This window comes from Lonchura striata, chromosome 5, assembly GCF_050655825.1.
Source record: "Lonchura striata isolate lonStrDom1 chromosome 5, ASM5065582v1, whole genome shotgun sequence".
In the NCBI taxonomy this organism is placed as follows: Eukaryota; Metazoa; Chordata; class Aves; order Passeriformes; family Estrildidae; genus Lonchura; species Lonchura striata.
In genome coordinates this window covers 62,151,574-62,177,771 of record NC_140707.1, presented here as the reverse complement: position 1 = coordinate 62,177,771, position 26,198 = coordinate 62,151,574, and the positions used below count along the sequence as shown (strand labels likewise).

At 41.3% G+C, this 26,198-nt stretch overlaps 2 protein-coding genes across 2 annotated transcripts in view; one reads left to right on the top strand and one right to left on the bottom strand.

Moving 5' to 3' along the window:
* Window positions 1-4,416: 4,416 nt before the first annotated feature.
* On the top strand, window positions 4,417-13,729 carry SLC25A29 (solute carrier family 25 member 29). Its single transcript, XM_021549632.4, has 4 exons — window positions 4,417-4,571; window positions 6,081-6,124; window positions 10,657-10,740; window positions 11,370-13,729. The coding sequence occupies exons 1-4, from the start codon at window positions 4,538-4,540 to the stop codon at window positions 12,111-12,113; spliced, it is 906 nt and encodes a 301-aa protein (XP_021405307.1). The 5' UTR covers window positions 4,417-4,537; the 3' UTR covers window positions 12,114-13,729.
* Window positions 13,730-16,259: 2,530 nt separating this feature from the next.
* The window catches only part of YY1 (YY1 transcription factor), a 29,882-nt gene continuing 19,943 nt past the window's right edge, over window positions 16,260-26,198 (bottom strand). The window contains exons 4-5 of the mRNA XM_021549724.3: window positions 24,385-24,543; window positions 16,260-23,286 (exon numbers count right to left, since the gene is read on the bottom strand). Of these exons, the coding sequence (XP_021405399.1) occupies window positions 23,104-23,286; window positions 24,385-24,543 (342 nt within the window). The 3' untranslated portion in view covers window positions 16,260-23,103. The remainder of the gene's footprint in view (window positions 23,287-24,384; window positions 24,544-26,198) is intronic.

Sequence of the window (26,198 nt, the reverse complement as noted above, 5' to 3'; positions counted from 1 at the left end):
TTGTTGATACAAAATTCACAAGCAAACAGAAAGATTTTGAAACACTTGAGTCAACAATGTATATTTTACTGAATGCCACTGCCACCAGAATTACCACGAGTTTATCACAACTCCACATTTTTGTTCCTTTCCTGCTTCATTCTGCCTTGCTGCCCTTCTGCTTCATGTTATACTTATCTGCAGTGTTTATTCTGTCACACTGCTTGCTCTCTGCCTTTTTCTGTTCCATTCCCTGGTCTTCTGATCCCCTTGAGCAGGTTTCAGTTTGGTGGCACCTTCTCACAGAATTCCCCTGTGTGCCATTGAGAGCAGCAGACAGCCAACAGGGTCACTTCTTGCCACAGGAATGAGGAGAAAATTCCTCTGCTATCTCACCCCTCCAGCATCCTCTGCAAAGTCTCTTCCACCTAAAAGACAAAGGGACTAAGGTAAGAGGTTTTTTGAAGGGTTAGATTAAGTTATAACCTTTTCTCTCAGACACATGGCAGTGCAGCTGCTGTACATGCTGGTAGACTCTATGTGTCTCCCAGGCTGCTCTGAGTTCTTTCTTTTCTGCCTGCTTTATTTGAAGGGTCCACATTTTGCCATCCAGAGGGGAGGCTCAGTGGTCCCAAAGAAGAAGAAAGCAGGGAAAGCACAATCCCTCACTCCAGCACTCCAGGGGATGCATCCCAGCAGTTGTAAATTATGTTTGGAACAGCCTTAGCAGAATGAGAAGGAAGGCAGCCACAGCTGAGCCTAATCCACGGAGCCTGAAGGGCACAAGAGTCCCAGCAGGCATCTGAGCCATCACACTCTGAGCCAGAGGCATTACACATCAACAAGGCAGACACAAGATCAGACACAGCTTATGAAAAATCTAGGAAAACAGCCTGAGTAAAGAGGAGAACCACTAAATCTGGTTTCCTTCTGTGTCACATTGCATATCTATACTGCACACATATGGCCCTGGATGAATACTCAAAATACTTGATCTAAGAAATACTACCCACCTGTAAGAGCTCTAATACTTCCTTCCATTTATCACACAAATACAAGAATCCCTACTGACCCACTGTCCCACCCACACACAAGATTAAAAAACTCATCCACATTCACACAGCGCTGCCTCACAAGTGTAACTTGAACTGAAAACAAAACAAAACCCCGAACAAGAAAACATGAACAAAAGACCCTCTGTGGGACTAAAGCCATGCTTATGCCTTAGTGAACCAGCCCTGGACATCTCAGACTTTACACCAACAAGTCCTTGATGTTCTCTGTACTAGTACATAAAGTGGCTGCCACCCCTCTGAAGTGCTTCAATGGGGCTCATAGCATTGAATAAAACATTCTGTAATATTAAACTAAGCTTATTAGGAACAGCTCAAGCATACAGGAACAAGACAGGCCTTGGGAGATTGCAGCAACCTGGGATGGGCTGCACAAACATCAACAGCAGGATTAGAATTCAAGTGATCTTGACAAACTGGAAATACAATCTCGAAAAAGCAATTTATCATGAACAGCTAGGAACAACTGCAGAAAAAATCTGCAAGGTCAAGGTAGGGAACATTGTGGCTGATCTACCAGAAGGGATCTGGAGCACATCATGTGTCACAGGCTGCCCATAAGTGAGCAATATCATATCATGTTATATGTTATGTCTCTTGTGAATCTCTGATCTCATATTCAGATACATGAACAAGAGTGTTGTCTGCAAATACCCAGGGTAATCTCCCAGAACTCACTCAGCAAGGCCTTAGGGCTTGGTTCAAAGAACTCCACATCAGCTGAAGAAAGAAGGGCTAAGATTCAGAGATCAGAAGATAATTATTAATATAATTCAGAGAAGAAAAGACTAAGACTGAAACCATCTTCTGATAACCTAGAAGTGCCTACAATGAGACAGGAAATGTTTTCCCTGACCACTGTGAGCAAACATTAGAATTACAAAACCACTTCTAGTAGAGAAGGTAATTCCTCTGAGGCAGATTGCTTGAGATCAGAGGATTGGAACAACAGATTAAAAACAGCTTGGCCAGGAACTTTTTAGGCAAAGCTGTTCCTTCCAAGCCTTGTGCTACAAGACAGACCTATAACATCTGGATTTACTCTGCACTTGATTGTAGTTTTCCCCATGGATCCAGGGTATACAAGTGTCACAGAAAGTCACTTCCACTTATACTTACATAGAATGCTTTAGGAAAAACTACTGGTCAGGGATTTGTCTCTGGTCTCAAGTCCTGTCTGCAGATGTGTGAGTCCAGTAAGACCTAAGGCTCCTGTTCGGAGTGGGGTGACAGAGCAGGAGTGGGCACTCCCAAAGCCATTGATGCTGTGACAGAGGGCAGGACCAGCCCATCCACCTGCTCTCTAGTACCAGCTGGTCATCCCCAGGTAGGGCAGGTGTGTGAATGAGGGAACCCAAACCATCCTAGAGACACCTCAGTGCTTGATTTGATTTGATGGGTTTTAGAGATGAGAAGGAGCCCAAATGAGCTGTGGATTGGAAGATAAGGGTAATGTCAGAGATTCATTGAATGCTTTGCATTTACATCTTGTCTTTTTATTAATTGTAATGATAGTCCAAGAGCTGCTTAATCTGGGACAGATTCTTATTTTTTTCTTCTAGTTTCAGACCTCTTTGAAAGCATCCTTGTCTTTGTTCATTTGTTTGTGCTTTCTTTGCACAGAAGGTAAAAGCTGGATTGATTTTTAATGTTATTCAACTGCAAGGTTTTATTGATTTTTTTTAATGGAGCTGCTACACCTAAAAAAAAAAAAAAAACAAAAACCTGCCATACTATGGAAAGTAATTAAAATTTACAAAAAGGGAATAAAAATCCTTCTATCTGCTTTTCCATTCTGTTTCTGGAATCTACTATCTAAAATCAATTTAGACTCTGCAGGCCCTGAAGAAGATCCTGTTACTCTAAGCAAAGCTGGAATAGACTACTTATTGTTCTAGGCTGCTGGTATTCCCCTTTCTCAGACATCGCCTGCAGAAATAACGAGCAGCTTAAACAGGGCTCCCTTTTCAAACTCTCAACAGCTTGAGCTCCCCATTTAAACACTCTGGCATCAGGGCACCCTGAAGCCAGGCAGTGTTAGCAGGAAAGCAGAATTAATGCAGAACAAGAAAAGCCTGAGGGGAGGGAGAGGCCCCTTGTGCAGGGTGAAGTGCAGCAGTGCTGTGTAACAAACACTGAGGTCCGGGGCTCTGCAAAGCCCTGGCCAGCAGGCTACTCGTTTGTGGCTTTCATCATCAAAGATAGGGTCTCATTCCCAGACTTGCCATTGTGCCATGGGGCCAGCATTTAGCACAAGGCCCCTCTCTGCTGGTGCAACCATTCTGGGACAATATTTTGTGGGGGAGTCTGGTAAAAGACTCACAGAATAGTTTGGGTTGGAAGGGACCTCAAAAACCATCCGGTTCCAACCCCTCTGCCATGGCAGGGACACACACCTCTCACTAGAACTGGTGGTTTGGTGTGCCATTCAATTTGGCCTTTAACACTTCCAGGGAGGGGTGTCCAGTTTCTCTGACAACATGTTCCAGAGCACTGCAGCAGGTCGACGGGGGGTGACTCAGCCCTGGAGTGCTGTGTCCTTCTCTGGGCTGCTCAGTACAAGAGGGACAGGGAGCTCCAAGAGTGAGTCAGCAAAGGGCAACAAAGTTGATCCAGGAACAGAAACACGTCTCTCAGGCTGATGGAGCTGGGCCTGTTCAGCCTTGAGAAGAAACCATTGAGAAGGGATTCAGTCACTGTCTGTGAGTATCTGAAGAGAGGGTGTCAAGAGGATGGACCAGGTTCTTGCTGGTGCTGAGCAAGAGACAATGGGCAGAAATTGATGCACATGAAATTCTGTCTGAACTTGAAGAACTCCTTCATTGTGCAGTGACTGCAGACCAGAATAGACTTCCTGGAAATGGTCTGGAATTTCCCCTCAGTGAAGGTATTCAAGAACCATCTGGATGCAATCCTGTGCTCTGGGGTGACCCTGCTTAAGCAGGAAGGTTGGACAAGATGACCCACTGTGGCCCCTTCCAACCCAAGCTGCTGTGAAGGTCTCCCTGGAGCCTTCTCCAGGCTGAACAGCCTTTCCTCCTAACAAAGGCTTCATGTTGCCAGCTCCTCAGGCTTTCCACCCACAAGCACCCAGGGATGCCTCTCCCAGAAAGCAAGACCCCTCAGGACAGCCTCCCCGCGCACCCAAAACGACTGAGGTGCTATTGATGTGATGCTCTACCCCCTCCACCCACCACCTCCCCAGCCTCCCAGTTCTTTTTTCCGCCTTTCCTCCTGGCTCATTGCGCAGCTGTGGCAGAGAAGGCAGCGGCAGGTTGCACCGGGGGAAGAGGGAGGTGCCGGAGCGGAGCGCAGTCTCCGCACTGCCGGCAGCGGCTCCTCCATCCCGTCCCCGCCGGGAGCCGGCCGGCGGTGCCGGGGGCGGCCCGGGGCGGTTGTCGCTCCGCCCGCGGGCGCGGCCCGGCCCCGAGGGTAGAAAGGGCCGGGCGGGGGGCGCGGCACAGCGCGGAGCCCTGGCTGCCGGCATGGCGCTGGATTTCCTGGCGGGCTGCGTTGGCGGTGAGTGTCGCGGTCTGCAGCCTCCCCGCTGTCGTGTAGCGTATGCGAAATAATCATTACAAATGGTGGGGGACGGGGAGAAAAAGGGGAAAGGAACGAGAGGGAGAAGGGGGTGAGAGGAAAAGGATAATTTAAAAAAAGAAAAGGCAGAAAAAAGGTTAAGGGAGTAAGGGGGGAAAAATATAAAATGGTAGGAAATAGAGAAGAGGCGTAGAAGGGCATAGAGCGAAATGTGTTTAAAATGCGGAAGAAGGGCAGGCGGGTCGGCGCGGAGGGCTGGGCGCGCGGTTATTTTGGGAGCGGAGGATGGAGCCGGGGCGGTGAGAGCGGCTCCGCTGCCGCGGGGGCCGAGCCCGGCGGGGGAAGCGCTCGGGGCTCCGCCGGGCTCTGCCCGCGGGGATGGAAGGAGCGGAGGTGGGGATGGGCTCCGGGGTCGGGAGCCCCGAGCTGGGCACAGCGAGCTTGGGCAGCTTTGAGATGGAGAGGGCCCTGCGGCCGGCCTGACGCTGCTATATTTAGCAGTTGTTAAATTGTGTTCCGGAGACTTACTCTCGCGTCTTTTCGGGTATTTGCGCTCGCTGTTTTTTTTCCCCAACCTGGCAAACATGTTTTACATTCCTTTTTTCAGCATCTCTCTGATTTCATCTAGTGCTCCTTGCCTTGCCGGGGTTCCCCGCGGGTCAGCCGTACCGCTGGCTTTTCGGTGCACATTGCTGTTTTTCTATCCTGGGCTGTGTTGCTGCTGTGCTGCCCTTAAACAACCAGCACTGCACCAGCGTGGGGCGGGCACGGTGCTGCTGCCGCAGCTTCCCCGGCACAGGGAGGGCAGCTGCCCCCACGGCCGTGGGAAGGTGCGGGATGCCCTTGTAGCTCTCGCTGTTGGCAGCGGTCACTGGGGATTGCTGGGTCCTCGTTCCTTGCTCCAGCCTGGGTGTGCAAAATGCCTGTGTTCAGATTGGTGTAACTAATAGGCCTGCAGGTGGCTTCTAGAAAGTCCTTTGATGCTAGAATAAAGCAATGTGTGGTACCTCTGCAAGTGCTGCTGTCGTGTCGGGAAAGGCTGTGGGCAGAAAGCATTAATGTTCTGCTGCTTCCTCTAGAGATGTTTGCATCTCTGTGCCTGCCAGCTCTGTGCCTGCACAGGACTATATGTACCTGAAATAACGTGTTTTAGAGGAAACCTGCATTTTGTGCCCTCTGGACTTGCCTTGAGCTGAGGCCAGGAGTCATGGCTGCACATTCCATGTGGTGTTGCACAGTCTGTAGTCACACAGCTCAACCCCTGCCTGGGGCTCAGAGGCTTCCTGAGAAGCATAAAGGCACCTGGTATTGACCTGAAGGACTAAATTGTAGATCTCTTATCTCCTGCCTTGGTACGATGCTCTTTAACTGGTTTGCCAACCATGTTACGCACTTGCACCTCAGGCTGGTGGTCCTGCTTGGGCTGCTGGAGCTCCAGACCCAGGAAGAAACTTCAGAGTAATAACCATGGCATTTATTTAATTTCAGGTGCTGCTGGTGTGCTGGTGGGACACCCCTTTGACACTGTTAAGGTGGGTTGATTATGAAATATATCTATCTCTAAGTAGAAAACTTAGTTTCTCCAAGCAATGGGGAGGAAAAAAAATCCCCAGACACTGTAGGAGTGTAAATCTGTGGGGAAATCCACAACTACTGTCTTAGATTCTTCAATCTCCAGCTCTTCAGAAGTGAAAACTTAGTAACATAAGCCTTGGCCTTAAACTGCAAGGTCAGTGCAGTAACAATGTAGTATTTGGAAATACAACTTTACATTGAACTAAATTTTGTTCTGAGCTTGCTTCGCTGGAGCTGTTCAACGCTAACTGCTAAAAATGCCTCTCCCTGCATCGGTAACTCAAACCCGCTTTTTTAGTATGATGAAAGATTGGTGTTTTGTTTTCCCCTCAAGCTCTGCTGTTACTCCTTAATTTGTAGCACTAGGTGAAAGTCAATAAAAATCTACAGCATGGAGCTTGTCTGGGGGCTGTTTCCTCCAAGTATTATTATATATTTCTATAATTTTCCAAGTTAAAATTGGTTTTCTGATGGTTAGGTGTGTGTGTTACACATACTGCAGCTACTGTAAAGACAAGATTTGAGATCTCCTGGAGGGTTCCTCATCCAGGGCTCTCAGGAGTCCAAGCCCATCTTTCAGAGCAGAATGACAATTTGAGTCATCTTTTGGCAGCCTTATCCAAAGTCTTGCACTGAAGAATAGGAGAAGGGATATCAGTGTATTCCCTGCTAAAGTAATACATCAGGTCACTTGACTGCAGCAGACAGCATGCCCTGTAGTAGATCTAAATTTGGAATACCTTTACCTTGCTGAATTTAGATATGCAAAGGCTGTGGGCTGATAGTGTTAGCGAGGACCCCTCCACATTCTGTCTTCCAGCACATGGTTAATTCAGTCCAGAATTTCTGAGTTAATGGCTATTGATCCTCCTTACAAGCTTGCAGTGCAAGCTGCTCAGACAGTAAAATCTGTCTTTTTGTTGCTCAGGATGTGGTACATTTGACAGTTAAATAATTCAGCTGAATTCTAGAATATATTTTCAGGAATGGCATCATCCAGACTTGCACAATTTTTATTATGGTAATACAAGCCCAGCTGTCTTTTTTTCTCCCATTCTGCCAAGTTTTACATGCTTAACAGAAGGTGATCAATCATTTCATTGAATCCAGTAAAACTGCTAAAATTCTTTGCTCAGACTAAAGGTAGCCATGTGTAGGTTTTAGTTGGTGGTTTGTTTGTTGGTTTGTTGTTTTGTTTTTGTTTTAAATTGGAACAGCTTCTATTGCATGAAGCTAAACATTTAACTATAAAAACTGGGGCTCCCATGCTGGTTTCAGCAGATATGTCATTGCAAAATGGATGTAGCAGCTTAGGAAAAAAAGCACTTCACTTCACAATAGAGGAAATAATTTGTTTCTAAATGTTTTATGAAATCCAGCATGACACATTATATCTTCATATCCTTTAGAAGGTATTGTACATGTTTATCTCTACTTTGTTAAAACAAATACTAATATTTGTATTATTAGCTGGCATAGCCACCATTGTATGTGGAAAAACTAACCACCCTTTAAGGAAAAAAAAAGACATTACATAACTTGTGTATGTATATGTGTTAATTCTTAACTTTTTATTGTTCTGCAGTATTTAAAGGGGTAGTTGGTAGTCACCTTAGACTGTGCATTTTTAATATAACTGAACAATGGGAAAACTGCTTAGATAAGCCAAAATTTTACATCTCTCTTGGCATTTAAGCTCTTTTGGTTTTTTTTGGCTGGTGCTCATGTTTCACAGAGCTGGGAGGGGGATGGTGGGACACGCAGGGAGACGTTAAGCTGGTGAAGTCACCCTGCCAAACCTGCAACTGAGCTGATCTCAGAACTGGCAAACTCTTTATCCCTGGTTTGTTGATGTAATGTATAAAATTGCTTTTTTGCTTTTAACTGCCTTTACTTTCTGAGCTAGGGGCTGTCTTCATTAACAGCAAAAGTGTTACTTTGTTGTAGATGACAGATAAGCCTCATCACGGGAGAGTTACCTAGTAAGTATAGCCCAGGTGAACACTTCTGTTTCTCTCAGTCTTAATTTATTCCCAAATGTATTAGTTCGAGTAAAGAACTGAAAGATTCATGAAGCTTTTTCCCTTTTTAATTTTAAACCAATGTGTCCCTCTTCTACAGCTATGGCATGGAGGGAGTGGGGTTTAAATATCCCTTTTTTAATGTAGTTTTATTCTGAACCTTCTTTCTGCTATGCATTTCTGGCTGTATACAGTCCCACACACAGTGCCTCTAAAACTGAATCTCAGGCACACTGCTGTTGAGGTCTAATCCATTACATATTCCTGGATGATGTTTTCATTGCTCAATTACTTCTGAAGTCACTGATTTCCCACCTTATTAAATGCTTGGACTGTTTTGAGGATGTAGTGCTTTGGGTTTCTTTATTTAGTCTCGAGTGCCTTTATGCAAGTCTTTAGTGATGTGAAATTACTGGGTGTTATTAGTGGACCTAAAACCTTCACAATAGTGTTTTCCCATAAGAAGGAAGATAGAATATTGGGTAATGAGAGGAACAGGTGGATAAACTTTGCACATGATTCACCTTTCTTATAGTTGTACACACTAAGGAGCTTGTTGAATGTGGCATTCACACATGAAAATGCAAGTTTTATGTGCACTCATTGCCATACATGGCAGTTTGCTAATGTGGGCACCCTTATGTGACCAGCACTGTGCTCAAGAGAAAGAGGATTTTCATTCTTAGACCTGGGGAGTCGGTACTCTAAGTATTCTACCCGACAACAAAGTTTAATTGGTTAATATTTTATAAATTATTTAGACAAAAATAGAGGGAGCTGTATGCCACTAGGAAATTCAGCCCATAGATATGGCTAATTCTAAACTATTAAACACAAGCAGAAAAGATAAAGTAAGAAGGTTTCTAAGCTGCAAATCCCCCAAAGCCCTTACGTGTGGAAATCACAGACAAGGTTTGAAACAATAGCAGTAAATTCTAAATGGAGTAAAACCTTTGTGGAATTGTGACAGCTTGTTAAGATTTGCCTTTGCTTGTGGACCTGCTTCTTTAAGAGTTTTGACAGTCTGTCTACTCTCAAAAGTCACCTGAAGTGACAAAGGATTTATTTGAATCCTACTGTAAGCCTGATTTTAAATGCTGAGATGTTGCAAGACCCAAGGTGATCTCAGCCTCTCACTACGGCTAGCATACGCTAATGTACATACTAAAATGTAAAGTTCTGATTTACAAAGCATAAAATAACATGTAGGAAAAACACTAAAACTGTCAATTTATTTTTGCTTTGAAGAAAGCTAACCTAGGATATAGGATTCTGAATATAGGATTCTGACAAACCACCTCCATAAATTTATTTCTAGACACACATATGACAGGTCTTTCATTGCTGTGGTGGTTTTTTATTACTTTAGGCAACCATGAAGAAAAATTAAGTTCAAGAATCTTTCAGATAGATGTAAATTTTCTTTTGCTCAGAATAAGAGACTGAAGTTTTTTGCCTTGGAATTGCAGCAGCAGCATGACATGGTTGAGAAGCTTCTTTTCTGAAGATCATTACAGCCCTCCATGCAGGAGATCAAACACAGATTTATAACTTTATCAATCCAGTGAAATCAATTGAGTTACTTGCTAAGTGTAGAGCTTCGCCTGAGCTAGGTAGAACTGAGACTCTTTTAAAGTGTGCTGAGGGCAAATAAGCATGAAAAACCAAAATTGAAATTTTTCATTTTAGGTTAAAAAGCATGCAGAAAAGGGATCTCCTAAGACCATCAGCTAAATAGCATTTATCTCTCCAGCAGAACATACTGTTTCAGTTTTGGAAAAGTTAATTGATTGCTAACATTTAAAGGTTTGAAGCAGCTACACCCTCACCAATTGCTTGCATTCAGCAGGCTAAAAACTAAAACAGACTAAAATTTAAAATGATGAGTGGCTTTTTACTGCTTTCCATATGTAAAGAAGATGGACATCCTAAGAGTCACTGCCCAGCTACACTCTGAAAAAAAAAAAATCAGATCTCAGTGAATGGGCCCAAATCTGGCATTTAGAAGCACTATGGGTATTAGAGAAAGTTTCCATCCCTTTCAAATTATCCTAATCTCATGCATGACTTGCAAATAAATTTTTAAATTAAATTGTCTCAGGTTTGCAAAGGCATTCCTTAGTGTGAACAGAAGAATTATTGGCAGCTAAAGAAAGTACCTATTGTAGCGTGTACTGGAAAGCATCTGTTTGAAATTCTAGATGTCAATGTACCGTTCCACTTACTGGTTTCCTAATAGTTACAAGAAGTTAATGATCCTCTTCCCCTCATGTTTTCACCCCCAAATTTATTTCAAAACACTTACACAAGATTTTTCAAACAATTGTGCCACATTTGGCATTCCAGTGTCCAGCCCGTGCTCTTGCATATGCATTGCTATAGAAAATCTCCACATAGGTACAAGACAGTAGCTTACCCTTTAGGCTGTTCCTGATGTACAAATTGGTATCTCACACAACTTTTTATAGGTTCGTCTGCAAGTTCAAAATGCAGAGAAACCTCTCTACCGTGGGACTTTCCATTGCTTTCAGTCCATCATAAAGCAAGAATCTGTAAGTACAAAATTATCGCTTTGTGTATTTTTTTTTAAATCTTTGTGTATTTTGGCTCAGGAGGGTGGGAAAGCTGTTAGAAACAAAGCTGACAAATGTTGAAGATCAAGAGATAAAGCATGCTCTGAACCTCCCCTCACGGTAGGGCAGATATTGTAGTCGGAACTTTGCCAGAAACTTCAGGAAGATCACTAAGTCAGAAGATGGTATTTGGAGGTTAACTTTTTAAATAAAATTAGAAGTTATTTAAATAACTAGTTTTCTGAGAGTCTAAGCAATGGATGAATAAATTGGTGAGGTGTTTTTGCTGCTGCTGAAACTGTAGGAGCATTGTTTAAAAGTTGGTTTCAGGCTTTAAGTAAATTATTTAAAAATAAAAATTACAAGATTTGCCAGAAGACTTGTCTCTGGGTAGAGTAAGATTATTTTCTGAATGTTTTCCACTATATTTTTGTACTTCTAAATTGCTTAGATGTTTGTGTCCTAGGCAGAGATGAAATTCTTATTACAAAACAAAGTGGTCCTGATATGGCCACTCTTAAAAAAGAGCCAGAAAGGCTGTGTTCTGCAGTTTGAGGAGGTTATCCACACCATTGCTAAAAAAGGTTTTCCCTCCCTTCTTCCATAAGGCTTTTGGACTCTATAAAGGTATTGGGTCACCAATGATGGGACTCACGTTCATTAACGCGGTGGTGTTCGGAGTGCAAGGAAACACCCTCCGTGCTCTGGGCAAAGACACTCCTCTGAACCAGTTCCTGGCAGGGTCAGCAGCAGGGGCCATCCAGTGCATCATCTGCTGTCCCATGGAGCTGGCAAAGACAAGGATGCAGCTTCAAGGAACAGGCGAATATAAACTAAAAACGAAGAACTACAAAAATTCTCTGGACTGTTTGATCAAAATCTATCAAAAGGAAGGGCTGAGGGGTATCAACAGGGGCATGGTTTCTACCTTCATAAGAGAAACTCCGAGCTTTGGCTTTTACTTCCTGACCTATGACTGCATGACTCGGTATTTAGGCTGTGAGGCTGAAGACAGTTACGTTATTCCCAAGCTGCTGTTTTCTGGAGGGATGTCGGGCATCGTGTCGTGGCTCTCCACCTACCCCATGGACGTGGTCAAGTCGCGGCTCCAGGCCGACGGCGTGGGCGGCGTCGCGCAGTACAGCGGCATCCTGGACTGCGCCCGCAAGAGCTACCACGAGGAGGGCTGGAGGGTGTTCACAAGGGGCCTCACCTCCACGCTTCTCCGTGCTTTTCCCGTCAATGCGGCTACCTTTGCTACTGTCACTGTGTTCCTAATGTACATGAGATCAGAAGACAACCTTCCTGAATGTGAACCAGGTCCTGTAATCCATCAGCCTTCCAGCTTGTGAACCTTCTCTCTTTGTTCTCCTCATCCAAAGCCCAGCTGGTTGGGTTCTGTGAGACATGAACACTCAACCCACACAGGTAGTGTAGATTTATGCTATCTGTATAAAGAATTCCTAAATGCATCAAATTAGGATTTAATCTCACTACTTGTATAAACAGCATCCTGCCTTATTCAGGACTCTGTATCCAGTAGTATTCAAGAGGGGGACCTGCCTTTAGAAAGCTGCTGTTCTATGGCTCCAGAAGAGGCTCTGGAGAGTGTTCTAGCACCAGAAATTGAATTTCCTTACACTCAGGTTCTGAATGACTGAGTTGACTTTAATGCAGAAATGTTTTCATGGAAGAAATATTAATTTTGTATGTGACAGGAGTAAGTGTACTCCTGTAAGGTGAAGAAGGGGGAAGAAGTTTAATGGTGGAGGTGTTTTGCTGGTAACCCTGAACTGTAAAGACATGGACTAGCATTCAGCTAGTCCTGTGTTTTAGTTCTCCTTTGCTTTTATATGTCAATGGTTGTAGTAGCAACTTTGTTCATACTGATTTGTAAAAAACAAACAAAAAATTTGTACCTAAGTTAATCCCTGACCTTTCAGCTTTGAATAAATATCTTGAGCACAAAGTTGCATCTGCACTCAAATGCACTTGATCCTTAAATCTCAAGGCTTGTAAGGATTTAGGGAAACTCAAATCTAGTGAGACTGATGTTATTTGCCCTCACCTCTTTCTCATTTGGTGGGTGCACAGATTGCATTGAGTAGTTCAGTCCTGTGGACTTTGTTCTCTGAAGTTAATGCAGCATTGCACCACTTCTCCCAATATGCCCCATGGCAGCCAGTGATGTACAGAAGTCAAAGTCCTGCCTGTGGTATTGCACAAAATGTTTGTGGGTGCAATATTAGCTTAGCAGCTTGAAGTATCTTAAAAATATGTACATATTTAGGACTGGAGTTTCATACCTTTCCAGAAAATAGGGGTGTAATTAATTGTCTGAAATGGTTGCTGTTCAATACATTTGCATTATGAATTTAAACAATACTGATTTTTATGTGTTTAGTTACAGTGCTACTGGAAAAAAGACTGAAAAGGGTTTTAGAGAGTTTTCTTGTTTCATTAATCTGATGTAATTTTTACTTACCAATCTATTCAAAAAGAATTGAATTAGCCAAAGAGCTACAAATAGTTATTTAAGATTTGAGCTAAAAGCTACACATATTGGGCACAAATAGCCAGAAGGAAGGACTGTATGTATGTGAGCAATGTTTTAAAACATATCAAACTAGTTCAGTAAGTACAACTTGTTACACTTTTGGTTGGGACAAGTGCAATATGTGTTTAATATATATGACTTTTCTAAAGAAGCATAGAATGCTATTTCATAGCATTTTGCACTGCAACAAAATATGCTGGAGAAACCTGTAAAATTGGTATGTCTTTTTATACCTTGAAGGTATGGTGGATGTTTTAGTGCCTACTTGCACTGAGATTCAAACTGAATGTTAAATCTGTCTACTAAGCTGCATATGCACAACAAATCACATCAAAGACCATTTACACCTTTGTACAGGAGTATGTCAATTCTTGTGTATATATTGAGGAAATAAATTTTTTAAAAATTTTGCCTTTGGTTCTTTGAAGTTTTTTTTTTTGTTTGTTTTACTCGGATGTTCCTTTGTGTTAACTCAAGCTTGCACGAGGCTGGGGATTCTGGTCTTTGCCAGGGAAAACTTGCTCTGTATCTGCCTGGTGTGCAGGGCCTTGCTCTGACTTAAGCCCCACCAAAGAAGGAAAGTTGCCTGATCTCAGTTCCTTAAATGGACCTTTCCCCTACTAAAATAACAATCCTACTTTTAAAGCCAAAGAGCTGTCTCTATGCTTAGATGCTTCCTATTCTGCATTTATTTGATTTAATCTGCACTGAGGCACAGCTGGGGAAGACAAGGTTTGAGTCCCTGCAGGGTCACATCCAATTTAAGTAGCAGGTGTCCATTACCTCTCTGGCCAACATGTTCCAGCACCTCACCACTCTCCCAGTAAGGAATCTTAGTCCCTAACACCTAATCTCGACCTACTCTCAGTTTGAAACTGTTGCCCCTTATAACTCCACACCCTTGTAAAAAGTCCTTCTCCACATTCCCAGTAAATCCCCTTTAGGTACTGGAAGGTGTCCCCAGAGCCTTCTCCTCTCTAGGCTGAACAGCCCAATTCTCTCAGCCTGTCTTCAAAGGAGAGGTGCTCCAGCCCTCTGATCATTTTTGTATCCTTCCTCTGGACTCACTCCAGTAGGTTCGTGTCCTCTTCTTCAGGGGTTATTTCAGGTAGTGGCTCCACTAATTGATCTTCTTGAAGGGCAGACACACGTGGCTGACACAAACCCTGCCAAGTGTCAGTTCCTGGCTCAGAAAACAGCAAGGCCACCCCCTCTCCACCTGACCATGGCCAGGGTCAGTTCCAGTCAAGTACCTTTTGTTCTCTCTGCAGGAACAACAACTATGTTCAACATTGAACTATGGAGCAGAAACAAATAGCTGGAATAAGCAAATGGTGTCTCCTTAGAAGACTAATATCATTAAAATGGAAAAGGGCTATACAATGTTTTACTTGCAGTGCTTACTAAAATGTTCTTTCCAGAAATTCATCCATCTGGAACTTAAGTAATCAGTAGCAGACACTGGATGTTACTCAACAAGCCTGAGACGAGGCTAAAGTCAGCTTTCAGCCTAGTCTGATGCCACCTGCTTGAAATCTGTGTGACTTCTAAGTATTAAATCAAGCTAGACAATAGCCCCAGCCTTTTAAATCATGATACAGTTCTTTCCTGATAGATTTTTGAGATGTGAGCCAATTCAGACAGAACTACCTCCTGCCTTCCCAGATCCTCGTTTCCACACCATTATCAAAAGAATCCCAAATAACTGAAGGGATTAAGAAGGTAAAAATCACTGAAAATGAAGTTCATTATCAAGTCCCTCTGCCCTGTTTTTTCTTAAACTAGATGAGTGATGCAACTTTTAAAAGTTACAGCCACAAAAATGTCCTATTAGGAAAAGAGGGGAAAAAAGTACCCATGCATACTACTTCTTGACTAAGTTACTGTATAAAGAACAACTAGTGTGAAATTTATTTATCAGCTCTGTAACATGACAAGTTTTTTGTCCTCTCTGCCTTGTCTTTCTCTCCATATCTGCAGTGAAAGGACAAGGGGTAAAGGCCTTTAGCTGAAAGAGGGCAGGTTGAGATTGGTTATCAGTAAAAAATTCTTCACTGTGAGGGTACTGAGGTCCTGGCACAGGTTGCCCAGAGAAGCTGTGGGTGCCCCACCCCTGGAAGTGTCCATGGAAGTGTCCAAGGCCAGGCTGGATGGAGGTCTGAGCAACCTGGTCTAGTGAAAAGCGTCCCTGACCATAACAGGAGGTGTTGGAATTAGATGATCTTTATGGTTCCTTCCAGCCCAAACCTAGGATTCTATGAAAAAGTTTTTCATACAGTTCAGGTAAAGGGGTAGCAATACATACAAGGGATGAAAACTTGTCCATTGTAGGTGCAGCACTGGCAGCATACTGGGGAAAAGACTAAGACACAAATGCAAAGAAAAAAGGTGTTTGTTCTTTTAAATTAAATGTATTTATTATTATGCTGGACAACAGGTATTAACAGTTTTAATGTTAGCTGCTGATAGCCTGACTTTTAATCCATGGATAAAGATCAATTTAAAACCTAGAAGTGTGCCAAACACCATTAGATTGGCAAAATGTACAGTTAAACCCATCCTCTGCCACAAAAACAGGCAGAGAAAATAGAAGCTTACCCAAGCCAACACTCTCTATCAAACACCACATCCATGGAGACAGATGAAGGCTCTTGGGGACTCTGGAAAGCACAGCAAGAGATCAGGGAAGCAGAGAACTTGCTGGGCCAAACCTAAGGGAGACAGCCCTTGATATCAAGGGGAAGCTAACTGTTGCTTTCCAAGTTCAGGAATTTATGTGTGTCCAGGGGAGACAAGCAGAGGAAAAGAAGCCATTTTCATCTTCCCAGTGCAACTGTTTGGCAATTTTTGTATTAGTGTTGTTCTCACTAATTGCAGAAGTGGTTATCAACAGAAAAAAGTGACATAATATACACAATAATACAGAAGAGATACAGTAAAAGCTTTTCTACTTTCAGTTTATTACTGGTTTTATCTGAGTTTGACCTAGCAAGTGATTTTGATCTGTACAGATTCATCAATAAATAAACTGAAATCAAGGTAAGGTCTTCAGTGTACACTAATGCCCTACAGATTGATATAAATGGAAGAACGTCAAGTTCTAATGTTCATGAAATGTTCTTAGGGTCTATACAGTGTAACAACTAACACAGTGAAATTTCTTAGTTATCATTCACTATCATAATTTATTATGACTTTTTCTTACTGAAAGAAGCACACTGCATTTTTTTGTTGACAGTAAAATAGACTTGTACCATTTTAGCCATATCCATGTGTCAATAAAATACATGGTCTGCACCGTTTCCTATATATATATCTCAGAATAGAAAGAAGTGTTGCTCAAGTAATTTGACTTGGCCAGATTAAAGATGGTACAAAATAAACAGAATATTCTTCTTCTAGGATCTGATCTATTATCTTAAGCAGAGATTTATTGTAGATTAGGAATACTTCAGTGTTGCAATCAACCAGGCCATACATACTCCTTGTGCACTGAGGTATTTTCACTTGGGAAGGTATTTTCACTTATTTTCACAATTAGGAAGAATCTCTCAGAGGTGCTTTTCAAACAGGCCAGTAGTGAAGTTCAAACTTTAACTGCAGTTAAAGGAGGTAAATGTAAAAGTTACTTCTACCCTTAAATTAATCCAGGCAGTTACCTGCTTTCCTACCAATTCTTAACCAAGAGACTGGACACATTCTCATTTCACACTCTGGAAAAATTTGAGATGAAATCCCCTGTCCCTAGCCTACGCAGGAGGAAAAAATAAAAACAAGCAAACCAATCAACCAACACAAGAGGAAAACCAAAAGACCTCCCAGAAGTATTATTCCTTACAATCCGTTTTCAAACCATAAACATTTGTATGCCCTTTGAAGCTATGGGAGTCAGTGGATTCATACAAATCCATTGGAGGTTCAGTCAAAGCACCAGGTAAGACTGAAAACTGAAGGATTCTATATCAAAAGAATAGATGTTTTATGTTTTGCTAAGAAAAAAACACTTGTTGAAAAATAAATCAAAGCATAAGATGCATGATGCCCCATGTGTGAAGCGGTCAAAACCTTTGTAAGCCAAAACTGGCACGGGCAAAGTCAGTGAGGTCCTTGGCAAGTCCACCTTGCAGCTCTGAAGGACACCTGACTTTATGAGCCCTTAAATCAAAACACTAACCTACAGTGTTCCTCAGATTTGTTTCACAACCAGTTCCTGAGATGAGCTTTAGCCAAAGGACATTAGGATCTATCTGGTCACCAAGACTTTTTGTGTATAGATTTGCCACTGTTTAACAAGCAGTGCATATTATGCCACAGTCGTCACATGCTCTATCATTTTTCTCAAAAATAATGGTTATTCACATTCTTTTGAAATACACCTTTTCTGTGGGCCTGCTCCAGGGAGGAAAACCAGTTACTTGAGATCTCTGATCCCCTAAAGAGCAGCAATGCAGGACCCTGGTGAAACATGGGTCCTGTCGTGCAGTCTCTGCAATGGCCTTGCACACATTATGAGCAGCAACAGACTGAAGCAAAGGCCCAAACTGCCTCAGAAGAGCTTGGACATTTTAGGATGCCTCTGCTGGAGAGAAGCAGTGATGTTTTACAGGTACAGCAGTTAACCAAAACAGCCACTCACAGCTGAAAGCACATTCATTAACACCATTGATCACTGGATTTCCACATTACTCTCTACATAATATCTGGTGGATGTATGTATATATGACCCATGTCACACTCAACAATTTTTATTTACAGTCTTTTATTTTCAGTGCCTTGCTGGTGCTTTAAATGAATGCACAAGTACACTCAGGACTCAGAAATCAGCACACAATTGTACTTCCTATTCTTCTGAGTGGTGTGTGGGCATTTGCTCTTTGACACTGGCACGCTCCAAGTGTGCCAAGGTGCACTGAACACCACAGGACCCACACTTGACCTCGCAGGGGCACCCTGGCACTGCCATTGTCTGCTGGTCACGCTATGCAGAGGTAATTCACTGCCATCTCCTGGCAAACTGCTTCCCGGGAGTTTCTGACCTGAAACAAAGCACTGACACACACCAGCTGACACCAGAGCAATCAGAGGAATCACACTTAAACCTGCAACATCTCTTGAAAAGTGGTGGCAAAGGGAGCGCCCATAAGTCCTACAAGGATGCCACAGACTTGCCATCCCTTTTTCTCCCTCCCAAAATTCACCAACATTTAGACAGAACTTCAGGCTTGCTCCCGAGGAGAGCCCCCAGCAGACAGAGGAACCTGGTGAGAACAGCAGCTCACAAGAAGGTGTCACATCCACACCAGGGCACACAACAAAAGCTGTGGTACACAACCAGCACCCAGGCTTAGAGCTTTTCTCTTAGAAGAAGTAACAGAAGATTTGGAAAACCCTAAAATGGGAATTGTCTAAAGCCCAGTTGCTATAACAAATCTTATTCATTTACCTACAGCAAAAGTATTTTCCTGCCACTGTAGGAGAAACCAAGACCTGAAAACTTCACATTAACTCTTATACAGAATCTAATGAGCATGCACCAAAGGAAATTCAACACTTTCCAGACATTTCCAGAGAAAAATATTGAAAAAAATTCCTAAGTTAAACTGCCTTAATAATATAGGATCCTTGAGAGTATACATAAAACCTGGTTTACTTTAGGCAAAGAGAATGAAGTTGAGAAAAGGATGACTGATTCAATTACCTTAGAAAATTAAACCAGTAGCCACCCTGGTGGCATTTCAGCATTGCTGTAAAGCCATTATCACACTCTAGCAACTTGACACTAGACCAATTCATATTATCAAACTGAATATTGAATATCATAATAGAAGCACATACAGTCCTGCTCTGGTTCATGTCTACCTTTACACACCACTGTGCAGATGTTCCTGCTTGTGTTCAGCAGCAGGGTTGCACTCCCTCTGCTCTACTTCACTTTCACTTCTTTTGCCCTGGGACTCTTCCCAAAGGAAGTACTGCATTTTAAAATATTCCATTTACACAGCCAGAAACAAGCATACTGAAGCCAACTCTTATTTGTATTCCTGCCTGCAAAATTCACACCCAATATTCACTTTTGAAATCCACCCCACGTTCCCCTCAGTAGCTTTAAGTGCTCTGGGAAATTGAGTGCAGTAAAGCTCACTGCTGACACAAATATGCTTTACCCCTCTCCTCACACCATGGTTACATAGATTTTAGAAGGTGCCGTACAGATTAAAAACTTCTTATTCTGAAATGCCATCATTATTGATACACATTATAGACAAACCAATGCCAGCAGCAGCTGCCACTTGACTGATTAAAACTTCTCAGACAGATTTGTCTAGCAGCCCTGATGAAAAATCCAGATTTTCTCTATTTCTTCAAGGTATTAAGGAAACACTTGGAAGAATGATATTCAGCACGTACTGTCCTCAAACTTATGCATCAATTGAGTAGAAAAAACAACCAGCCCTAGTTTTTCCAAGGCATACTGACAAAATACCCTGTGAGCTATGTGATAAGCACATGGAAACACTTGTTAGCACAGCCATGACACTTTGAAGGGATTCACTTTCTTCCAAGCATTTTAAAGCCTCGTTACTTTTGCCATTTCTGGTAATTGCTGCATCTTTTGCTTTTTACGCACTGTGGAATTACTAGAGCGAAAGGATCTCCACCTGCCCTTAAAACTACATTATTGCTGACAAAGTGTTGTCAGGATGTGTTTAGTATTTGGCTTTGTTGATTGACAACTTGCAGCCATTACAGGGAAAAGTCAAAATGCACTACCTCAATTCCACAGTGACCCTTTTCAAACAGAAGATAACTAAAATTCAGTGCAGGTTCAGCTGAGGTGCTGGCATTCTCTTTCATTAAGGATTTATTTTCCTAGCATTTCAAATCTGAACCTGCAGTTCTCCTACAACCTTTTCAAGAAACACTCTCCACAATTAAGTTGTTCATTTTGCATTTACTGACAGACCATAAATAGAGAGAGAAAAGTCTGGTCAGTTCTACCTTTAAAGTTGGTCTGAGTTTGCCTCCTTTCATTCTGACAGCAGCAGAACAAAACAAGGCCTATGTACAATCAAATGAGCAGTAGAAGACGTGTAATGAATAAGCATGGAAATTTTTTGCCAGTTTTAAACCCACATTTCTACCACCCCTCATCTTCTCCTCCCCTTACCTGAACTTGCTCACAAATTGGTGGTGCAATGCAGGAACTCAACAGCACGATGGGAATGGTGGTTTCAAAGTCAACTCTGTTGCTATTCTCAAATCCTGTAATTTCTTCACTGGAAAACCTTGAGGAAAACTCCGGAATCAATTAAGCAGTATGTTTTAAGAGCAAGGTGTGCCAATTATACTTTAAAAGCTTAAACAAGTTATAGCAGCTGCTCAGTGCTTGTATGTATTCATACCCAGTATGGAGTTAAGTACTTACAAAGCAAGACCTTTCAAGCTACTGAGTGTTGCTACCTGCACTAAGGCGTATATTGAGTGCTGCTGATTTAAGGCCTAGAAGGAAATGTCTCTCTGTAATGAGATGCAATATAACCAGAGGCAATAACAGTTACAGCTCCCACTTGGTCCTCAAATCAATATTTAACATAGCTTAGTCTCAAATGTATGTTCAAAGTAACATAGTTCAGTCCCTAATGTATGTTCAAGATGAAGTACTGATACCTTGCAATTCAATAAATGACTTTATAACACAGGAAAGCAAATTTCTGTGTAAGCCTAAAACCATCACAGATACTGCTTAAGAAAAAAATATAAGGTCAATTAGAACTAGACTGAATTAATTTTATTTCCTTCCAAAAAGAATAGACACTAATTTAACTGTATACAGAATTTAATTTAACTATAACTATACAAGCTTCAGTATATTGTCCTGTTCAAAAACTGCTTATATATAAAAGAAAAAATACTGCCAAAAGTCTAACGCATAGTTTACAATTAAATGTCCCAACTTTCTTTCTACCTCTAATAACCTCAGACTAGAGTTGCAGTGTTCAGATTAACTTATGTATGGATGAAAATTCCCTTGGTCGTAAGTGCAGTTTCTTTATTACCCATGTTTTTTGCCACTACCACCAACACTGGACTCAAAATTAAATTTTACAGTATTAGCAATGAAAACTTTGATGAACCTTTTAAGAACAGAATTCAGAAAAAGATTAACAACACTTTTTACTATTAAAATATGTTACATGCCTCTAAAAAATAACTTATGCATTTCTCTGCATAATCTTCTGTTTATTAATCTGTCACATTTTACTATAGTATCTGCTAAGTTTTCTTTGAACACTTGAACAAATGAGAAGTAACCACTCTTAGTTAGACCATCAAAACTCAACTCCATCTAGTTCTTAGAACTTCAAGTTCTTGTTTTGAAACAAAAGGTGTCCAATAAGGTTCCAAGAATTTTTATCATTACACTCAAGCAAGTTAGACAAAAGAAGAAACAGTTTCTTTTTTTTCCTGGTATGATCACCCAAACCCTACCATTTCTCCACTTTCTATCGTTACTGCATTTAAACTGCCAACATTCCTTACCTTGACTAAACAAAAGTTTCCATTAAGTTATTTCCTGTACTGTTTTACCTAGTTGCTGTCCAGGCACACGGAACACTCCCCACTACACTGCCACATCTCCAAATCCATCATTCCAGTTAATGGAAGTCTAGGTCACTCAAAACCAGAATTACAGTCAGCAGTTCTGTTTAGATATACCACCTGATGTGGCATTAACTTAACTACATCACAAATCACTGTAATTGAATGCAAAGTAAAGGAAACTTGAGTTTATTTAGCTTCCAATTTCTGGGAGGTCAAGAGGAACTAGAACTGCTCTGGACAACAAAAGACAATTGACTGCGCTTACAGATCATTTTCTGCCAGATTCTTTCTTTAGGACCACTGTTTTATTGTTGTCCTTTCTATTACATGGGGGATGTACATATTATCAGGTGTTAATAAACGGTCAGTGCCTGTACAATACATTCTACAACTGAGCACCACTTTCCGTAACTGAACAGGCAAAGAAATTACACTGAACATCAGCATCTGGCAGTATTTCTCCAAAAAAAGTGACTAAAATGGGTTTAAATTGATTAACACTATTAAATCACATCTAATATTTGATACTACATGATTTCATTACAGCTATACGATACAATTATACAAAATGTGTTAACATCAAAGAATACAACCAAAATTAAGATAGCAAACAAAACCTATATAACTTTTCTTTCTTTACAGGAAAATACTTTTGAAGTATGCATGTAACTGCCCATTCTTTTAAAGAAAATCTACCGCAAGCAAGTTATCAACCTCCAGAAAATCACACATAGCATTACTACGCGTATCCCCAAAAAGTGTACAATATGCACACTTGGAAAATACAAAATTAAAAAAAATTGTAAGCAACAGGTGAGCTTCATATTTATAAGAATGTGAAAAGAAGTCCAATTTTAGCACTGTTGTATAAAGAATTGTCTTTTCTGATGCAAGTTCACGAGCTGACCCGTCCAGTTGGGGCCACACTTTACAAAACACCGTGTTCTTGAAACGGGCTTACAGACCAAGGTGGATCATCTTAGCAATGTCACCTTCAAGTTTTCTGTGTGGTTTTTTTTTTGCTTTTTATTTACTACTTATCAAAACACGTCCTTAAGTTTTGTAGGGTTCTTTTTTTTTTAAAATTCTTTCCTAGAAACAATATACAAAGGGGAGGCGTATTTCTTTCCAATTGATTTTCCTGTAAGATGCTTTGAGTTCGAGAACGTTCTCCTCGACTTTCACTGGTTGTTTTTGGCCTTAGCGTGTGTTAAGATGTGAGATTTCAGGTTGGTTGATTGCGCAAACTTCTTATTGCAGCCGTCAAACGGGCAAACATAGGGCCTGTCGCCAGTGTGAATTCGCACGTGTGTGCGTAAATTGAAGTCCAGTGAAAAACGCTTTCCACATCCTTCAAATGTACACTGTTGGAAGGAAAAGAAACACTCTGTTAGCTAGTGGAAATCATCTCCATCACTGAGCAGAAAAAGTCTTCTTTAAATCACTAGACTGCACGAACACGAAGCCAGAGGCTGTAAATTGTTATGGGTGAAGCTGTGGGCTGAGAACTGTACTGAAGACTGCAATACTTCAGTATATAGTATATATACAATAGCATATCTATTTTCAAAGATGGAAATAGATGATCTTCAGCTTGCAAGCAAGCACTTCCACTAAAGACACCTTCTCTGCATGTGAAACTGCATCTACACAGTGTATGACAAAATAGAAACAGGATTTCATAGCAGAACTTCCCCCTCTGAGTGATGATCTGCACTCTCATTTTATCTGCTTTATTTTTAAGACTGAGTTGATATAAAAAGAACAGCACATTTAGTGTTTCTTTAATTTACTACACAGAATATTCAGTGTATGCATCCAAGCAAATGCCTGAGGACTGCCAATCAAGTTTCTGAAGTAATTTATTGTTGCCGATTATTTTAGAAAAATCCCACATATCTTAAGTATGTCCTGGGGAAGACATATATGATCAAGACTAAAAATAACTTTAAAGATTTATAGGGAGTATCATATGTAGACGGCAGGGGACCTCTGGTGGCAGACGCCCACGTGACTCAATATAAATGGAGATTCAGAGACTCCATCATTTTGTTGAAAACTGATTAATAAACCCTACTGAAAATTAGTACCCTGAGGTAACTAACTGAGCAAGCAGCCCCAAGTCTCAGTTGTCCATAAGTACTAAGCTGAAAAGATGATGAGGAGAAAAAGACATTTTCTTACTTCTCTAGTAACTGCAGATCTCATTTTTAAAGACGGTAACTTTACATCATATTTTGAAAGGTATTTCCTATGTACATCCAATTTACCAATTTCTAAGAGAAGTTCATGTAAATAATTAAATGATAGCCTAATTAACTTAAGGGACTCCCAGTTTTTCAGGTGCCTCATCTGATTTTAGCAGAGCCCTAGCATGCCCTAGTCCTTGGAAGCCAGGCTATAGCTGGAGTCTCCAGGGTTCCCAGGTAAGTGGTGGCACTTGTGTCTGCAGTTAGCAGTACCTGAAAGGGTTTCTCTCCGGTGTGAACTAGCTGATGCCGCTTTAGTTTTGAGCTCTCCACAAAGGCCTTGCCACATTCTGCACATACGTGTACTCGAGGGCCATGAGTGTGCAGATGCTTCCTCATGGCAGAGTTGTCCCTGAACATCTTCGTGCAGCCCTTAAAAAGAACAGTGAAACTCAATTAGTAGATAAGCTACTTCACATAAAGAAGGTTTTATCACCTACAGTACAAGCATTTAAAATGCTTTTCTATCCTGAATACTTTCTTAACAGTTGACCCTGAAAAGAACATCCCTTACATTTACTTTTTAAAAAGCAATACAAGAAAAACTAATCATTTGAAAAGCTTACAAAATAAAACCTAAACCCAATCCCAAACAAAAAGATCCCAAACCCTTTTCTCACACAGTATTATGAGCCATGTCCAGCCAAATAAATAATAGGACAGTCTTATGGAGAAGATGCAGACTCTGACAGAAGCAAATGAATAAACCAAAGCACTTAACAGGTTTCAGAGGAGAAAAAAAACCCACAAAAATACAACCAAAAAAACAAAGACAGAAGAGTTCATGGATACCTATGGTGTACTCTTCAAAGTGCTATATTTCGAGAACTACAGTACTACAATATATTATATAGTCTCTAATATACTACACATTATTCCCTAGTACCAACTGGTATGTGCACCATCTCCCAACATTCTGTCCTCTTCCTTGTCTGTCCTCCCCATTTCTGAGAACAAATGGAGCAAGAAGGTTTCCAGCACATAACAACTTACAGGAACTACCTTATCCAAACTGGCAGTAGCAGACTGATCAGTACCCCCTTGAGACACAGAGTGCCACTGCTGCTGCAGTTTAAACCTACAAAGTGATACTGGGCAGCAGAACACAGCGTGAGCTAGTCCCAACTCAATACAAAATAAGACACATTAATTCAGGTACAGCATCAAAAGTCTTAACCTGGGGGTCAATCTGCATTGACAGAGGAATATCACTCTGATTCCAGAGCTCTATTTACCTAATCTTTCTACATTTTTTTCACTTCTTAGTGACTATCAACAGATATCTATCATATGTTTTATAAATGTCTTTCTCAAGGTTCAAAATCCCTCATAAAATCCTATTAAAAATCATAAATCCTATTTGTACTACTAGTGATGCTGTTATACAACACTAGTCTGCCAACACCACTGTGTTATGATGCATAAAGTTTAACCGTACATAAAGGACTGTTAAACTGCTAATCTTAAATTCTGCAGGCTCTTTTATTTTTTTATTATTTCAACAAATGTGACTTTCAGGAGTTCTCTCTTCAGGCACTAGAACCTCTGGCTAAATTTGAAGTGTTGTGCCACCATTCCTTGCACAGAGCAGAAGTGGGTGGGGCGAAGCACTGCCAAAAACAGACCATCCACTCTTTTTTGCATTTATTTCCAAGTCCCTTCTTGCCTCTGAGAGCAGCAGGTGCAGCTACAGTATTTTTCTTTCATTAAACTGAATTCATAAATGCATAAAGCCTACAACATTACAAGATAGAAAATGGAAGGAGAGAACGTTCTTTTTTCCCCCTGTTTAGATGAAGTTGAGGCTATGAAAAAATAAATCAAAGAAATGAAGGTAACATTCCTCGGTATAGTAAAAAATAACTTTTCCTGTATCTCTGCATACTGTATTACAAAAAAAAAAAATTACACTTTTGAATGTGGAGAATTGGAAATAATCAATATAAGCACAAAGAGGAATTCAGAAAATTCCTTACATCATGGCTGTCAGAAAGTAGCCTTCTATTCATGCTCTCTAATAGATAACT

What these genes read in the sequence shown, in the direction of transcription:
- SLC25A29 (XM_021549632.4), top strand. Translation starts at nt 4,538, where the DNA reads ATGGCGCTGGATTTCCTGGCGGGCTGCGTTGGCG. An exon ending in ACCCCTTTGACACTGTTAAG is followed by an intron (nt 6,125 to 10,656) that starts GTGGGTTGATTA and finishes AACTTTTTATAG; the next exon opens with GTTCGTCTGCAAGTTCAAAA. An exon ending in CCATCATAAAGCAAGAATCT is followed by an intron (nt 10,741 to 11,369) that starts GTAAGTACAAAA and finishes TTCTTCCATAAG; the next exon opens with GCTTTTGGACTCTATAAAGG.